Raw genomic sequence first — 18,399 nt, 5'->3', positions numbered from 1 at the left:
TCCCATCTATGTCCTGCTGCTAATGGGGGTTTTGCTTTAGTGGGGAGTGCAGGCTCTGACCTGTTGTCATTAGATTGGGGGGGAACCGAAATCACAGATGCGAACGTGCCTGATCTTTTGGGAGCAGTTTGGATCTGAACTTTGCAGTTTCATCCCATCTCCACTTGTCACCCCCAATGAAATCATTGGGATTGAGCCCCCTCTGGTCTCCCCTTCCCTTTTCTGCAGGTGTGGGCAAGAGCACTTGTCCTAAAATGGGTGTTAAGAGGATATTATTTGCCGGGTGTGCCAGGCCTGGTGTAACAACGCCGACTGAAGCTGGTTAGCCAACATGACCCTCAGGAAATCATGCCCCCCCCATCTACAGTGTGGGGATATTCCCAGTTAATACAAAACAATGGTAATGATAAAGTAAGAATATCCCGGGCTGGAGGTGAATAAATCAAACGTAAACAAACACAGTAACATTAGAGCACAGATCCTGAGCTGCAGTAAATTGTCATGGCTCCATTGAAGTAAATGTCTTTTGTTGTAAATTTATTTGTCTGTCATCATTGAAGCCAACATGTATGCCGGGCTAGTGAGCTACGTCTTGCGATTGAGCTCTGTATTTTTAAAAGCATTTCATTCCACCTGTTAAAATGTTTTGAAACCTCCAATTGTAAAGAAACGTGGTTTTACAAACTTCTACCATCAGTTCAATATTTCACGGACAGCTGCTGCCGTCCATGAAGCTTCCTTTCGTACTTTTTCGTAGAAAATGAGTCAGACAGGTGCCAAGTGCTGGGAACTTCACACTTCAAACCCCTTGCTTGGTTTTTGCAGATCTAATCGTGTGCAAATAGCAGCAGAGCTAGGAACCATCAGCAGAATTTGGCTTTGTGACCCGAGAGCTATATAGCTTTGGTTAATTGGATCTGAGTTTCCTCTTTAAATAAATGAATAATAATTAACCCTGCCGGGGGAGCTCTTCTGACACAGGATTGCAGTGACTCCATGCGGCAGTTCTGTAATACCAATTCAAATCCTGTGCTTGCTTGACCTTCCACAAGAGGGCAAGAAATCAGAGGAAATGTGCATGCATTTGTTTTCCTTTCAATTCATTGCCCCTTGATCACCCAGCACTCCATAAGTTCATGCTGTGCTATTTGCTTAGCTTACTACTAAATACAGAGCAAGACCATCTTAACACCTGTCTAGCTTGAAGTTCTGCCTGAATACATCCATTAAAACAAAGTTCTTTGCCCTGGGATTTCTGTTTATTACATGTACAACACTCCCCTTGAGCAGGGGGTTCTCAAACTGTGGGTTGCGACCCCATTTTAATGGGGTCGCCATGGCTCGCGTTAGACTTGCTAGGGCCCGGGGCTAAAGCCCAAGCCCAAGCCCCACCGCCTGGGGCTGAAGCTGAAGCCCAAGGGTTTTAGTCCTGAGTGGCAGGGCTCAGGCTTCAGCTCCCGCCCTGGGTGGCGGGGCCCAGCTCACAGGCCTCCCCTGCCCAGGGTGGTGGGGCTTGGGCGGGCTCAGGCTTCGGTCCCCCATCCTAAGGTCATGTAGTAATTTTTGTTGTCCGAAGGGGGTCACGGTGCAACGAAGTTTGAGAACTGCGGCCCTAGAGCTTTGCAAATTCTATACTCCACCGCTGGAGTGCAGCTACCTCTAGGACAGCAACCACGGGTGCACAGCATGCCGTGCTACAGCTGGGGAGAGGACAGTTGTGGCCATGGATGCTACTTCCATGAAAATGCCACCAGACCATGCAGAGCAGAAACATCCATATGCTTAGACAGTGGAGGTCTGTAGCGCTGAATGTCCATGACCGCACTGTGCAGTATCTCGTAATGCCCCAGGATCATTACTGATCTGCTGCAGCCAGGTTAATCGCGGGCGACCACATGACCGCTGCCAGTCTGTGACTGGGCAGTGACCCTCCTGACCTCATAGTTGATCTTCAGAGTTCGATGTGCAGGGACTTTGCCTCTGAGTCCGGCAACGTGACCAAAAAGGGCAAGCTGGTGGAGGCCAATGATAACTTCTGTCCTCTTGAGGCCAGTTCTCAGTGATATATCCCCATTGCTGATTGTGTCATGCAGAGCAGGCAGGAGATATATATTTTTTAGGTCTCGTGTCACAAAGTTCATTGTATCCAATTTCTGTAGGACAGATGGTCTGTGTTTATGGGACAGGCCTGGGAATTTAGATTCTATCACTGGCTCTGCCAAAGACGCTCGCTTTCTCAGTTTGTGCCCTTGGACGAGTCATTTAACTTCCCCCTGCTTCAGTTTACTCCTCGATCAGATGAGGAGTGCTATGAGACTTAATTCACCTCTGTATTTCAAGTGCTTTAAGACAGAGTAAAATTTTCAAAAGCAGCTAGGGTCCCAACGTGCAAAGATATTTAGGGCCTAAAATTGCAGGTAGGAGTTTAACCTGCTTAGGCACTTTATAAATCCTGGTAAACACCTATCAGCATCATTAGTCACCTTCGTATCTTTGTAAATCTGGCCCTAAGGAACTAAGGTTCCTTTGAATTAGGCTCCTAAGCTCGGAAGTCATTTAGGCCCTCTTGAAAATTGTACCTCAACTGATGGAAGGTGTTCTGTGAATACGACTATTATTCTCCCTGATTCAGAGGGATGCGGTTGCTTCCAAAGCTACTGCGGTCCCTCCCTGTTTTGTTTCTCGTCATGTGAGCTATAGGTTCACTGCCCTATTCGTCTCCTCTTTATGTCGACAGAAGAGGTTCAGTATGCTGAAAGCTGACAAAGAGTCAGAAGAGAGGGAGTTACTAAACAGACTCCCCAACCCCATTGTGGAAACCAACAACAACTTCGTCTCCAGCTCAGAAAAAAATCCCAGTCCCGACTCAAGCCTGGCTGAGATGATCCAGAGCACTGGGAATGCCACCGACTACCCTGCTGATTCCCGAGTGAGGGACCACACTAATAACCGAATCGGTGAGTCTCGTGCACCTTTGTAGAATAGTGTGTGTGTTGGGGAGGAGGGAAGGAATTCATCCCATTTGTCTCATTACTGGAAGCTTTTTAAAGTTTTCATTTACTGTCAGTTGCATGACTTTGGCTCCAGACAGTTCCTCTAACAATCAACCAAGCAGCACAGACTCCTAACCCGGAGTGACTGCTGCCAAAGAAAACTGCTTAAAGGGAAATCAAGAGCTGCTGATATGGAGCAAAGGAGAAAATGAGCAAAGGCCATTTCCTGTGCAGCTGGGAGCATGCCCAGGGTGGGATTAAGCAGTACAGTGGGTGAAGCTTTAATGACTGAATATATTTTTTAAAAATATATTCAATCGCAACTCTTCTCCAGCCTGGCAAACTGTTTTAAAACGATGGTAATATTTTTCCCAGTGACATGTTTCACAGGCAGTTTCTGCAATGAGGCTGGAAGGGAAGATGCATTTGAGGGCCTCCTCTCCTCTGCAGAAAATCTTGAGTGATGGTCCAGATCCTCTGCTGGAGTAAATTGGCAGAAACTCCACTGGACCTAGGCAAATTGACACCAGCTGAGATCTGGCCCTATGTGTATATCTGAAGGAAGGACAAATCTCCACTGGAACTTGCTCTCAGTTACAGGGAGACAGATGAGTGAGCAGATTTGAGTTTGATGTTACGAAATGATTTGGTTTGAGAGCTTCCCTTTATTTAAGCACATTAGTGTAACGAGGAAGGGTCTTCCTTAGTGACCGGTGTCATTTCAAAGCCTGGTTGTCAGATGAACTGCAGAGTGACGAGATGAGGCGTGCTGCAGATTCTGTATTGCAGTGGCTCTCAACATTTCCCGACGACTGTACCCCTTTCAGGAGGCTGATTTGTCTTGCGTACCCCCAAGTTTCACCGCACTTAAAAACTACTTGCTTACAAAATCGGACATAAAAATACAAAAATAAAAATACACTTCACAGCACATTACTGAAAATTTGCTGACTTTCTCATTTTTACCATTTAATTATAGAATAAATCCATTGGAATATAAATATTATATATTTCAGTGTATAATATATAGAGCAGTATAAACAAGCCATTGTCTGCATGAAATTTTAGTTTGTACTGACTTCGCTAGCCCTTTTTATGTAGCTTGTTGTAAAACTAGGCGAATATCTAGATGAGTTGATGTAACCCCTGGAAGGCCTCTGCGTACTCCTAGTTGAGAACCACTGCTGTATTGTATGCAATCCACGCTCTCTTCATGCCTGGTGCAAATGCTGAGAAACACTTTTAAGTGAAGTTGACTAGAGGGCATGGTGTGGTCACGGCAGTAGGGTTTTTGGAACAGAGCTCCTGTACTGTGCTCCACCAGGAAAGGTTATCGTTAAAGTGCGGGCTTGTTGTGTGCCAGTTTTCAAACTGATTGTATGTTTGGACGTCATGGCATCCTGGCTTAGTTCTTCAAACAGTCTGAATTAACATTCCCCAGAGATCTTGGCTGCCTGGCCTATTTTACTTTTTCCAGTAGCATCTGCCAGGTCATGGTGTATGGTATTCCATGGAAGTCAGCTCCCAATCTGGGCTACCCTGTTCTCGTTAGTGCTGATCTTTCGGAACTAAGTGCCTTTCATAGGTCCTGCAAATGCACCAGAACCCTCCCACCCTGTGAGTGATGGACTTGTAACTTCTGCAGAAAAGGACCTGGAGATTACAGTGGATGAGAAGCTGGACATGAGTTAGCAGTGTGCCCTTGTTGCCAAGAAGGCAAACGGCATATTGGGCCGCATTAGTAGGAGAATTGCCAGCAGATCGAGGGAAGTGATTATTCCCCTCTATTAGGCATTGGTGAGGCCACATCTGGAGTATTGCTGTATTGGGCCCCCACTACAGCAAGGATGTGGACAAATTGGAGAGAGTCCAGCGAAGGGCAATGAAAATGACCATGACTTGGTCACATGACTTGCAAGGCACATGACTTGCAAGGCAAGGCTGAGGGAAATGGGCTTGTTTAGTCTGCGGAAGAGAAGAGTGAGGGGGGATTTGATAGCAGCCTTCAACTACCTGAAGGGGGGGTTCCAAAGAGGATGGAGTTCGACTGTTCTCAGTGGTGGCAGATGACGGAACAAGGAGCAATGGTCTCAAGTTGCAGTGGGGGAGGTCTAGGTTGGATATTAGGAAACACTTTTTCACTAGGAGGGTGGTGAAGCACTGGAATGCGTTACCTAGGGAGGTGGTGGAATCTCCATCATTAGAGGTTTTTAAGGCCTGGCTTGACAAAGCCCTGGCTGGGATGATTTAGTTGGTGTTGGTAGTGCTTTGAGCAGTGGGTTGGGCTAGATGACCTCCTGAGGTCTCTTCCAACCCTAATCTTCTGTGATTCTGTGATAACAATGTAAAGTCTGTCATCCCCAGGTACCGGCCCCTACCCACAGTACCACTGAACTTCAGTGACCTCTGGGGTGGAGTGTACCATTCAAGTCCTAATGAAGGCCTTGAATGACCTTTCCCATCAGGGCCAGGTTTAACGTGTTGGATACTACATTCATGTCCTACAAATCTGTCCTAAAATACCCTTTCCAGTGTAGCTGATCCTGCATTGCCTGATCCCAAGTCTCCTGTGCAAGACCTAAAAACAGAGTTCAGTTATCCCTCTTGTCACAGCTATCTGAGTTTCCTCTCAATTGAAAACTTTGCTTAAAGGCAGCCTTTTCGTGCCGCTATTGGTGTCGCTGTAGACTGAAGCAAAAACCACCTAGAGCGTATTCCCTATGGTCGTAGAAGACTCTGGCATTCTGGTAGCTGGTGTTATTAATTTCTCTGGTCCTTGCAGAAGGGCCAGAGCCTTGATCATTGTTAAGCAGCAAACACATCTTTCTGTTAGAGAAGAACTTCAAGCATAGTTTATGCTGCTGGGTGAAGGGAAGGTGGTTCAGTAATCACAGATGAGATTTGCAGGAGAAGTGAACAAATATTGACCCCAAACATTTTATATGATCCAAAAAAATTGGAAATTTTATAGTATGAAATATCCAGATCTCTCTTGCACGTGGCCTTTCCGTGCCCTCCCTTTCATTCACTGTGTTCAGTACTTAGATTCCAAATGAAAGGTGCCTTATGAATATCCAAGACTGACTATTCAGAACTAGTGGGACGCATATCAAAGGCCGGCACGGCTGTAACCATTTATTATAGAGGGGAATTATGCTCGAGATGGGCCAGATCTGCACACCTCTGAACTTTGGGAAACCTCAGCTTGGCATCCAAGCGTTGCAACAGAGGAAACAGTCTCTGTCTAGCACCAGAAATGATCATTAGTAATGCTCAGGATTGATTCCTATCTGCTTCCTTTCGCAGACAAAATATACATAATGAAAGCCGACACTGTGATTGTGGGGTCCATTTCAGAAGTGCCCGTCAGCAAGAACTGCGCGGTTAGAGGATATGAAAATGATGCCGAGCCCCAAGAAAACACGGAGGAAAAAGAACTTGTAATGCATTATCCGCAGCAGGAGACAGAATCGTTTCCAGGAGGTGATGTAATGATTCCAGTAGAGGAGGAGGGCAAGGAATTTCATCACCCTACCACTGCCACTGAGAAGTGATGTCTTGCAGAGCAGATCTTGAAGACTAAAGCTACAGAGATGCCCATAGTGCGAGTGATATCCAGTGCACTGGGGAGCCATGAATGCCTTATTGTCTCAGGTGCTGGAAGAATGGTTGGGGGGTCATGGGAGAACTTTGGTATAAGGTGTCATAGAATTGATTTCATCCAGGAAACAAGAGAATCGTCAATAGTAACAAGAAGAATTTGCAATTATGGATCACATCAAATATTTTTCTCCACTCCTCCTCTCCACATCCAGTTACAGATGGGACTGAATCAAAACCCCGGGTTTGAACACTCCAAAACTCTGAGGACTTTTGGATCCTGATCCAAACCCCACAGTTGCCCCATCTTCATAACTGAATGGAATAAAATCTATTTCCAAGCACCTCCATTGTGAAAATTCAAGTCAGGATCCAAAGACTGAATATTGGAGCCTATATCTATATTACAGTAGTTGTCCCATTCCTATCATTGTTACCAACTCTTGGGATTTTATTGCTATACTCACATGTTTTTTTCTGAAAGTACCAGCTCCTGGAGTCATGTGATCACATGGGAATCTCAGCATTGTTTTTTTTCATTTTTAAATAAAAGTTTCTAGCCCTGATGATTGAGGAGAAAAGCTTGGAAACATGACTTAAGTGTGCCCTCAAGGCACAGAAACTAGACTGTAAATAAAAACAAATCCGACATTTATTCAAGATTTTTTTTTTTAAGCCAATCTCATGAATAGTTTGAAGCTGGACTCAAGGAGGATTTCCATGATTTACTTTTTTAAAATGATTTTGATAATGAAAACAGACAATGAAAAGATCAAAAAGGTAAACGACTTATAGCTTGTATATATTTCCCAATACTGCATGCTTCACGGGACCTTCAATGCAGTTATGCCGTTTTATAACCCATCAAAGCTGCAAGATCGTACAATACAAAACCAGGCACTACGAGATAGACATAACATGCTAGAAATAAAATAGGAGAAGACGTACATAAATAGGGAGAAGAGGGACGAGGCGTCCAAGAGGAAGGGAAAAAGAGAATGGAGGTCCGGCATTCTTTGAGCCCTTTCTACAGCTGTTTTATCCAAATGTATCAAAAAAAAAAGTATCATGTTTCTTTCAATTCAGACTCCAAGATTTTGATGTTTGGGATTGGCAGTGCTGCTACATCATGGCCTTCTCCAGAAAAAGCCAAAGGCTTTTGAATATTTAGATGTTGTACAGAAAGTGAACTTTGCCTCCGAGTCTGAATTAAGCAGGCCTGGTGAATATGGATATAGTCTTATAAGGAAAACAAAGGAAAAACACTGATTTCACAAAACAAAGAGAGGGTTTTTTTTATTTTTATTTTTTTTAAATATAAAGGCCACATTGCTCATTTTCATTTTGTCAGTTTCTGCTGCTTTTGGAAGAAGTGCAGGAGGTGATCTCGGAAGCACTTATTTACATATTGTTTAAAAAAAAAAAAACCTCTCGATTTGTCATCAAATTATACAAGATGCTAACCTCTCACGCTGCTAAATCTATAACTGTAAATGTAATGCATCCATGCTGACTGCGCTTTTGCACGATTATGGAAAATGAGCTACATGACATACCGATCAAAATCTTGATAGGTTTTTTTTTAAGAGGAACCACAGAATTACTACCGGCTCAGTAGTTTTTATATTGGACAGAATACAGTGACGGATAATTATGCTTCTCTAGTGTATTCATAAGAACAGTCATACTGCATGAGACAAATGGTCCAGCTAATCCAGTATCCTGTCTCTGATAGTGGCCAGTGCTGGATGCTTCAGAGGGAATGAGCAGAACAGGGTAACTTCAAATGATCCATCCCCTGTCAGCCAGTCCCAGCTTCTGGAAGTTAGAGGTTTAGGGATACCCGGAGGTTGGGGTTGCATCCCTGATCATCTTGACTAACAGCCATTTATGGACCTATCTCCCATGAACTTACCCAAGTCTTTTTTGAACCCAGTTATACTTTTGGCCTTCACAACATCCCCCCGCAATGCATTCCCTCGGCTGACTGTGCATTGTGTGGAGAAGTACTTCCTTATGCAGGGCTTAATTTGTGCCAGGGCTGAGCCCCAACCCCTCTCGGCTCGGCAGTTCAGAGCCGTATCACCTCTGGGCTTGCCGTGTCAGTTATGAAAGTAAAAAATTTGCTTGAGACTCTGGCATCTCGTTTGTTACACAAGCCCTGCCCTGATGTTAGTTTTCAACTGGCCTTTTATCTGAGACTCTCAGTGCACTTTACAAACCTCAGTGAAGCCTGATGGAGGGAAGAACTATGTTATGGGGTGGGACCAGAGGCACAGAGTGTGACATTCCGAGGATGCAGTAAGGCAGAGCAAGCCGGAGAATCCCAGCAGCCAGACTCGCTGTCTCTAATTCGTTTGCAAAACGATGCTGGGTCCAACGTGGGCACTCCCTTCACTCATTCCTTCTTGAATTCTCCTTTCCTCTCCATAAAGCTTCTGAGCTGCTCAGCACGCAGTTTCTACTGCTGCTGCATGTGTCTTTGGCTCCTCTGCAGTGTTAAAGAAACCTCTTGTGTGTGCCTTCTCTGTTGTACTTGTTTGTTACATGCAGAAGACCTGCTGCTCCTAAAACCAAAAGGCAACAGTCTGGATCTCTATTATTGTCTGTGCTCTTCAGTGGAAGTTGCACGTGGTAAAGACGGAAGCAAATTGAAATAACGTTTCTCACTAAAACTTCTTGATATTGTGCAGCAGAAGGTCAGCTCACCGAATACTGTCTTTAACTAAGAAGGAAGTGAAACCACAAAGGACAAATTTGCCCAGACTTTCTTCATGTTAACCACGGGTGCCTCGTTGTTTCCCAGGGCTCAGCATGGGTTATGGAGAAATGACTCTTCTTTCAGCTATGAACACCAACGCGGTTTTGTGAATAACAATGCTCATGTGATTGTGATTGTAAGGGTTTTCCACAATAATGGAATTAGTTATAGAGGTGTGTGCCCTGTGCATATATGAATCTTGTTAAAACAACAGTTTTTTCAAGGGGGATCAAATGCATTTTCTTGCGAGATCTAATGTAGTTGGTTAAAATTACAATTTTGCTAACTTTTACGATGAAAAAATTAAATGTGGTTTAGCCTGTGGGCACACTTTTTTTCTTTTTGATATTCTTGAAACTTTGTATAAAGTGCCCTGTAATTATGCAAGTGTTAAAGAATCAGATCGGTCCCAGGAAAATGAAAAGGTGGGTTTTTTTTTTCTTATTTCAAAGACCAAACAATTTTAACATTTAAGAAAGCAGTTTAGCACCTGCAGGTTCCCTCTTCACCAGGGAATGCAATTCACGGTCCAAAGGGTCCAATTCTCATTCCCATTAAGGCTTATTTACAGCATTCGGCAATGTGGAAAGAAGCCTTCATCTGGGTGTCAATAAACTTCAGTGTAAATTAAATTCAGGCTCAGAACTGAAAGTTCCTATTTCTAATTAGAACAGAAGAGCAGAAATATCCACAGAGATGATACATGTGCTAAAATGTATTGCTTGCCGCAGAGCTGATGTATAAAATATAGCTAGTGTTGGGAGAGGAGGGAGTAAAGGTAAATTCTGGGCACCATAATCATCTTCTTCACAAGGGCTGAGATATTAGATTGAGGGAAATTACCTATTTCCTCCCCCCGCCCCCAAGTTCAAACCTGTGTATGTGTGTGCCTAAGAAAAAAGAGAGCAAGGCTGGCCCTGGGTTAATGCTATGTTTTATTATAATTAGGGTGAGATGGAGAAAGGACAAAGGCCACTGCAGCCACTGGGAGTCTTTCTATTGACTGGACTTGGCTTTGGATCAGGCACACCCATTCCTTCTTCCCCCTTCCCTTTGGCAGGTGTTTATATAAACTTTCATTCTCTCCTTCCCCTATAGCAGGTCCTCCATTCTAGCTCTGTGGCAGGTGCTCTGTGTGAACCTTCGTTTCCTCCTTGTCCACCATGCCAGCAATCCCCTTTCCCCCCATACAGGGAGACCCCGATATGCCTCCTTGTCAGGGGCTGTGCACAGTTCCCTGAGATAGGAGTGCTGGATTGAAGAGCTGTGGCCTGGAGCCCAGATACTCAAATGAGTTCTGAAGTTGGAACCAAATTTAACCTTCATGGAGTATGAGATTACATCATAGGTTAAGATGATCAGTCCTCACCTTGACTCCACTGGAATGTGTGGAGGAGAGGGCTGGATAATAGCTGATTTATTAGCCTGCAAGCAACCCCTGAAGCAGTTTCACAGATGTTTGTACAGTGACTGTGTGGGTTGCTTGGAGTGTGATTTCCATCCCCCCTAATATCACGCGTTTAGAAAGCGTATTTGGTGGAGGATGAAGCTGTAGAAGGGACTGGAAAAAGCTGAAGTGTTAACAAAGGCAAAATAGCAGCTCAGAGAAATAAATAATGAAGGGGAAACAGAAAAGGAACCACCTAGATAGAAACGTTCCTGCTGAGACTACACTACCCATCCCCACTCCACCCTGCTGTGTAGTTCCTGTCTTCCCCCCTCCCTCTAATTGGTGTTGCCCTAATCTATCCAGATACTTTTATGGTTCACATCATTGCTGCATCTGAACCCCCACCTTCTCTCCCTTCCCAAGAGTTGACTTGAAGCCAGTGGGACTATTTCCACAAGTAAGGGAAGTAGTGTTTGGCCCATAAAACATGACAGTTTTTGCTACAGAGTAAATTCAGACAAGGAAACTTTTTTTATAGTCATAGTCTGTGTCTACAATGGGAAAACGTATCTTGATGTCAAACATGACAGCAGCCAATGTAGAGCAGGACAAGCCTGTGTAAAAACTTCTTAGCTGGTCATGGTTTTCCCCATTCCCACACAGGGATCATGTTACTCAGTCATGGTTAACTCTGGAGAGGACCAGGGCATTAACCACAATCCGCTAACATGTTTTTAAACAAGCCTTGTCCCTGTCTACACTAGGTGCTAAGTCATGTTTACTATCATATTTTAAAGCCAGTTAGCTGGTCATAGTTAACCTTGGAAAGGTACCCTAGGGTTAATCACAAGTAGCAGACCTGTTCTTAAACACAATTTTCTTTGTCTGCACTAAAGACATGAGTCACGTCCCAGTGTACACAAGGCCTCAGGGAATAGATTCCAATTGGACAGGTGCAGCTGCTTGTACTGCAGGCCATGGGTGCAGTGCAGGAAGGGGAAAAACGTGTCATTTGCCCTGGAGGAATATGTCTAATCCATCACACTTGGATCAGCCCCGCCGGGCAGTAGTGACGCTAGGTATGAGCAAAGGAAGGGCTTGTCTACACTTACAGCACAGCAGATGCACCACTGTAGTGCTTAGTGAAGATCCTACCTACTCCCAACGGGGGAGCTTCTCCCATTAGCATAAATCAGGGGTTCTCAAACTGGGGGTTGGGACCCCTCAGGGGGTCGCAAGGTTATTACATGGGGGGGGTCACAAACTGTCAGCCTCCACCACAAACCCCGCTTTGCCTCCTGCATTTATAATTGAGTTAAATATATGTAAAAGTGTTTTTAATTTATAAGAGGGGGTCGCACTCAGAGGCTTGTTATGTGAAAGGGGTCACCAGTACAAAAGTTTGAGAATCACTGGCGTAGTTAATCCACCTTCCTGAGAGGTGGTAGCTATATCAACGGGAGAAGGCTTCTTGTCGACCAGGAGTTTGGTCCACTCGGGCTAACTGTGTCGCTGAGCAAACCGGAGTTATAGCCACATAGGTTTGTAGTGTAGAGCAGGGCGCGTAAGGCATTTCTCAGGGCCCCAAGCGGGGGAAAGGGCCTCAGTTTAGTATTGCCCTCCAAATCCCCTTCATCTCATTGAATGAGGCCTTTTTACCCCCTGCATTAGTGGAGCTTGGGGTGGGATATTTTTGGTTTGTGGAAACAAGGCCAGGCAAGCAGTCGCCCTTAGCGGCCGCAAAAATATTCTTGCCTCGGGCCCCCAGCGGGGGGAGCTCCTGGGGGGAGCCCCCTTTGCCCTGTCCCAAGCCCAAGGCACGTGCGACCCATCCTGCGCCGTGCACAGCTGGGACTGACCTTTGGGGGTGGGGACTGGATCCGCCTCCCGCAAGCTGCCTTATTCCCTGGGATCCCTCCCCTCGGATATTTGTTTCCCACCCTGCAGGGCCACACTCCAGGCGAGGCAAGGAGAGCTGGGGGGGGGCAGCAGCCGCCCCCACGCCTTAGCCGGCGGCCCGGGACAGAGGGCGGGCAGCGGCCGGCTTCCGCTCAGCCCTGCGCGGGGCGGGGGGACGTCCCGGAGCCGGCGCCGCCCCGCTCCACCCCTCGGCCGGCTCCGGGTTTCAGTCTCGGCGCCGCGGGGTCTGCTGGGCGAGCGGCGCGGCAGGATGGGGCCCGGCTGGCTGGTGGGCGCGCTGCTGCTGCTGCACGTGGGGGGCTCGCTGCCCGGCAAGGTGGGTGAGCGCGGCCCGGGCCCCCGCCGCTGGACCCGGGCCCCCGCCGCTGGACCCGGGCCCGGCCGGGCTCCGGCCCTTTCCCGGAACGGCTCCCACGGACTCCGGACGGGGCGGCCGCTGGGAACCCGCGGGTGCGGGGAGCCGGCTGGGCGCCCATTCTCTGATCTAACCCGTGTGTGTGTGTGTGTGTGGGGGGGCCCGCTCCCCCGATTGCTTCTGCCTTAGCCCCCCGCCGCCGCCGCCGCCTCCTCTCCTTAGGGCTTGATTCAGTTCACCGCTTCCCCTCCCCTGCCTTCACCCCGCGAGCCCAGTTTCCAGAGGTGGGGAGACCCTACGAGGAAGCCCAGATTCCGCAGCTGGGTGCCGTCATCCGTGGCACAAAAGCGGCCCCCGCCCGCCCCTCTTCAGCGCGCCGAGGTTTGGGTGCCTGCAGCCGATTCTGATTGTGTTGATTATGTGCGTTGCGGTGCGGCCCAGAGGTTGCGTGCTGAGCAGAGCCCGTGTCTGCGCCCGAGAGACGATGACATCTGGTGCCTCTGCTCTGAATGAGAGAGAGAACGAATTGCTCATTGGTTTCCTGCTAGGACTACTTGTCATTCCCCAGCGGCCTCTGCTTGTGCCCTCTGAGTTCTGCAGACCCTCCGATCCCAGCCAAGTGTTAACCCTTCGCAGCCTTACAAATTTCACTACTTTAAAAAAAAAAAAAAAAACGTTCGCCAAAAGACCAGGAGGACTTGTGGCACCTTAGAGACTAACCAGTTTAATTGAGCAGGAGTTTTCGTGAGCTACAGCTCACGTCATCGGACGCATTCAGACATTGTCACGCTCCATGGGTTCCCTCTTTGTGGAATCCGCTTTAGCCCTACAGTATATCCGCTTCCTTAGCCTGTTCGCGTGTTTTGTACAGGCTAATTGCACCCTGGCAAGTGCAGAATAAAAATCTGTGTGCATTAAACAGGAACCTTTGGTTGTTCTTGATAAGACTTGAAAATCTGCCCTTATATACATAGAAAAGTCCTTTGATTTAGATCTACAGCATGATTTGGAGCTACAGCTGGGACCCTTCCACTATGTTTCTGTCTAACAGAGCACATACCTTGTCAAGTGAGAGAGGCCATTTTGGAAAGGCCATTTTTGACTTTGAATGTTGTGTTTACGCACTGTATTGATTTATTCGTGGAGTGGATTTTTGCAAGGATAAATACAATAAAGGTGGTGACTACTCAACTACTGTGCAAGGGAGACCATATAAATACTTTAGATAAGTGATACTCAGATCTCAGTGGTTCAGGAGTGAAATTAACAATCAACATTACCCAAAAGAGCTGGAGTAGTGTGAATTTGTTGTTTCATTTACTGTAGTACTATTCATATTTAAACCGTATGACGGGAAATATTTTAGTGTTTATATATATATATACACACACACAATTCCTATAGCAAATAAGTTGTTAATTTAACTTAATTAGTTAATAACATACTAAAAGCATCCTGACTGGTTAATGATTTAATTAAATTACCCAGTGTTTTAATATCAGGTACTGCAAAGAGCCACTTGTGGCTCATGAATTTCATTCTGAGCATCACTGCTTTAGAAAGAGAGTTTCAGTGAAGCTTTGTATGGACCTCGTCTTGTGTTCCTTGTACACCCCGATCTCCCATAGCCTGGGATGTGCAGAGAATCCAAGATTTTGCTCTTTGATGCTTGTTTATAGCAAATGTAGAAGTCTGGAGACCAGAATGACGTTAGTGAACAGGACTAGGAATCTGGAGAAAAGAACACCAGAAAAATTGAGATATTCAAAGAGCTGAAAATAGCTTTCAAGTAAATGAATGTAGTAGGGGAGGGACCTGGATAACAGGTGAGATAGTGAAGGTGAGATAGTCAGGGGTGAGCCACAGTAAAGATGAAATAGTCAGGGGTGAGCCACAGGACCTTGACACTGATCTGCATGCTCAGTACAGTAATGAGGGATCTGAGGTGTCATTTGCCTTTCTGATATTTAGGGCGAAGTGATTTTGTAATAGTTTGTGACCACATGTTTAAAATATCTGTACACTGTAACAAACACTTTATATAGGCTAAAGCATCTTGGGTGATGTTATCTGAGTAGGTACAGAATTGGAAATTCATAATTTACCTCCATCATACTGATATGTACATTTGTCTTATTTATTTCAAGATCTAAAATATTTCCCATGTAGGGGAAGCTTTGATAGCATGTGCAATTTATTTATGTATTTATTTAGGGTTTACAGGATGAAAAGCTAAAGTGACCAGACAATCTGTGTGTGTGTGTATATATATGTATGTGTGTGTGTGTGTATAGATAAAAACACACATGGAGTTACACAGTGGTATTTTAGAGGGACTGGATACCTTGGTGGATTGGTAACAGTTTAGCAAGCTTTTCAGCTATAGTCTTCCAGTTTGAGTCTAGCCCAGGTAAGTAGTGGCTAAAAGCTGTTAGCATTTGTTTGCCTGCTTTGTGTCTTAGTCTCGTGGTGCGTCTCATCACCCAAACCCTCACAATTAGCCCTGCTTGTGCCCCTTGCTGGCAGCTTCAGCGAGGCCAAAGATTGACCGGGTTGTGGACAGTGAACTCCTTTCTCACTCCTACACGTGGTCCCATACTGGTGGCGGAGAACTGGGGAAGCTTTCACCATCACTGTCCATGCTGTACCCATTCTGTTGACAAATAGGGGTATTTGGTCTTTTGGGGCTGTGAATCTTGCACCTTTCACCAGCAAAAAAATAAAAAAAAAAAAAATCATGTGCAGATTGAAAAACAAAATGGTCGCTTCAAAAATGTTGCAGCCACCGTAGTGATGTGGAAAAAAGAGATCTCCTGCCCATTATTGCAAAATGTGATCAGTTTAAAGAACCGGCGCATAGTGGGTCTAATGAAAGCTCAGCATTTTATTTGCTGGCAGGAGTGTTCAGTCAGGGGAAACTAGCAAAGCAAATCGCTCTTGAATGACACACTTTTTCTTGGTTTGTTTTTCTCATTCATTCTGAGTGACTTGAAAGATTCTTGTCAAAGTCGGCACTTACCCACAGGAACTGAGCCTAAATCTTGCCATTTAGAACATTTCAGTCACCCAGAATATTTCGGTGTTTTTAATAAAAGTGGTTTCAGCAGCCCACAAGGGCTCATGTCTTTCATTTGCAAACTGAGTGCCTCTGGTCTCTCCCCGGTGACCCATCCTGTAAATAATAACTGGTTTCCAAGGAGTTTCAATCTAGATCTTGGCAGGATGAGTGATGACCATGATACAAGGCCTGGGCTGCTGAGGGATGGGAATGGGGGAGAGGTTGTTAAAAACCCAAAGCAAGAGGCTTAGGATAACAGTGCTGATTTCCCCAGCTCGTCTCACCATTAGGTCTAGGGGCTATGTGCCAGTTCTATCTGGTTGTTGCACACATTTTCATTTGTGCTGCGATGATGAAGGAGTTCTGTGGCTAAGAGACTGTAAACAGAGCTGTGCAAAGCCATTAGTGACACAGGGAAAACAGGAGGGTCATGCTAGAGGGCAATACAAGAGACAATGGGTTCAAACTGCAGCATAGCAAATTTAGATTAAATTTCAGGAAAAACCTCCTAGGAGAATGGCACAGACTGCCTGGGGAGGTTGTGGAAGTTCCTTCACTGGAGGTTTTCAAAAGGAGGCTGGAGAGCCATCTGTCTTGGGTGGTTTAGACACAACAAATCCTGCATCTTGGCAGGGGGTTAGACTGACCCTTGTGGTCTCTCTTCTAACCCTGTGATTCTGTGTTCAACATACTGGCAAAAAATGTCACTCTATAATGTTTGCAGTTTGTTTGGTCCATAAGTCATTTTTTTTCCAGTGGCAGGTATGGGAATGTTGAGAATACCAGGCCTGCTGTTAGTTGGGTTCTTTGTACAGCGTCATTTTCGGAATTCCTTGCATCTAGAGATGGGCCCAAGTTTGGAACCGTCTCTGAATTTTTCCCAGGGCCATGGACACAGGGTTTGGGTATGTCTAGATTACAATTAAAACCCTGTGGCTGGCCCATGCCAGCTGACTCAGGCTTCTGAGGCTTGGGCTAATCATCATCATGTTCCTATTACGCCTCTGACGTTTAGGGCAGTGACTTCCTTCGCTCCTGTCTGTTTCTGGTAGATCTTTCAGTGGTTCCCCAGCTGTGCCCCAGGTTTTTCAGCTCGGCTTCCACAGCTCTTCGCCATGTTGTTTTCTGGCGGCCTCGTTTTCATTTGCCTTCAGGTGTCCATCATCTTGCTACTCTGGTGATGGAATTAGTTTCCATCCGAAGCACATGACTGATCCATCTCCAACGCCTCCTGGCAGTGGTGGTTCTCATATCCTCTTGGCTGCACTGTGTCAATAGATCTTGGTTTGAGATTGTTCTGGGCCAAAAGATACGGAGGGTTTTTCTGAGGCAGGTTGTGTGGAATGAAGACAGTTTGGCCATGTCAGACTTTCTCATTCCCCAGCATTCTGCACTCTAAAGTAGTGTTGTAAGTATGCAGCTCTGATAAATCTTGAGTTTGGTTTTGGCGTTGTGTTTATGATTTCCAGACTGTATTTAAGCTCCTGAAGGCGTACCTGGCTTTACTGATTTTGTTCAGGATGTCCTGGCTTGTTCCACTGTCCTGGCTGAAGGTGCTGCCCAAGTATGTGACTGTTTCTACGTTGGTGAGAACATAATCCTCTCTCCATACTGGTGATGGTGAGGCAATATTAAAGGTTATGGTATCTGTCTTATTGCGGTTGATTTTCAGTCCAATTTGCTGGCTGAATGCATTGATTTGAGTTGTTTTTTCTTGTATATGGTGTTGGGTATGTGATAGGAAAGCGACATCGTCTGCGAAGTCCAGGTCTTCAAGGGATGAGAAGAGCGTTCATTTAATGCCTCTTGGCATGTCTTCTGTTGTACGCTGCATTGCAGTGTTAAAGAGGATTGCAGACATGGCACACCCCAACATACTCCTGTTTTGACTTCAAAACTGAGCTCTCTTTGATCAACACTGCATGTAAAGTTGAAATAGAAGCTTTTGATGACATTGATTATACGGAAAGGAGTTCCATAGGCTCGCAGAATGCGCCATAGGCTGGTCCCGTGAATGCTATCAAAAGCCTTCTCAAAGTCCATGAAGTTTATGTAGAGTTGCTGTTGCCATTCTAAGCACTATTCTATTATGTTTCATAGAGTGAAGATCTGGTCTGTGCATCCACGCCCTTTCCAAAAACCAGCTTGCTCTTTTCTGAGAATGCTATCAATTGCCTCTGATATAAGATGGACTATGATCTTACACACTACTTTGGTTGGCGCAGTTAAAAGTGTGATACCATGCCAGTTATTACAGTCACTGAGAGTTCCTTGTGAGCTGTAGCTCACGAAAGCTTAGGCTCAAATAAATTGGTTAGTCTC

General features: G+C 45.7%; 2 protein-coding genes across 3 annotated transcripts in view; both read left to right on the top strand.

Moving 5' to 3' along the window:
- TNFRSF8 (TNF receptor superfamily member 8) overlaps nt 1–9,899 on the top strand; it is a 39,919-nt gene extending 30,020 nt beyond the window's left edge. For both annotated transcript variants that reach the window (XM_073316668.1, XM_073316667.1), the window contains 2 exons: nt 2,738–2,957; nt 6,300–9,899. In XM_073316668.1, coding sequence (XP_073172769.1) covers nt 2,738–2,957; nt 6,300–6,547 — 468 coding nt within the window. In that variant the 3' untranslated portion in view covers nt 6,548–9,899. The remainder of the gene's footprint in view (nt 1–2,737; nt 2,958–6,299) is intronic.
- Nucleotides 9,900–12,827: 2,928 nt separating this feature from the next.
- Nucleotides 12,828–18,399, top strand: part of TNFRSF1B (TNF receptor superfamily member 1B) — a 42,654-nt gene continuing 37,082 nt past the window's right edge. The window contains exon 1 of the mRNA XM_073317204.1: nt 12,828–12,980. Coding sequence (XP_073173305.1) covers nt 12,915–12,980 — 66 coding nt within the window. The 5' untranslated portion in view covers nt 12,828–12,914. The remainder of the gene's footprint in view (nt 12,981–18,399) is intronic.

Source organism: Lepidochelys kempii, chromosome 18, assembly GCF_965140265.1.
Source record: "Lepidochelys kempii isolate rLepKem1 chromosome 18, rLepKem1.hap2, whole genome shotgun sequence".
Taxonomy (NCBI): Eukaryota; Metazoa; Chordata; order Testudines; family Cheloniidae; genus Lepidochelys; species Lepidochelys kempii.
This window is presented reverse-complemented; position numbering and strand designations above follow the sequence as displayed.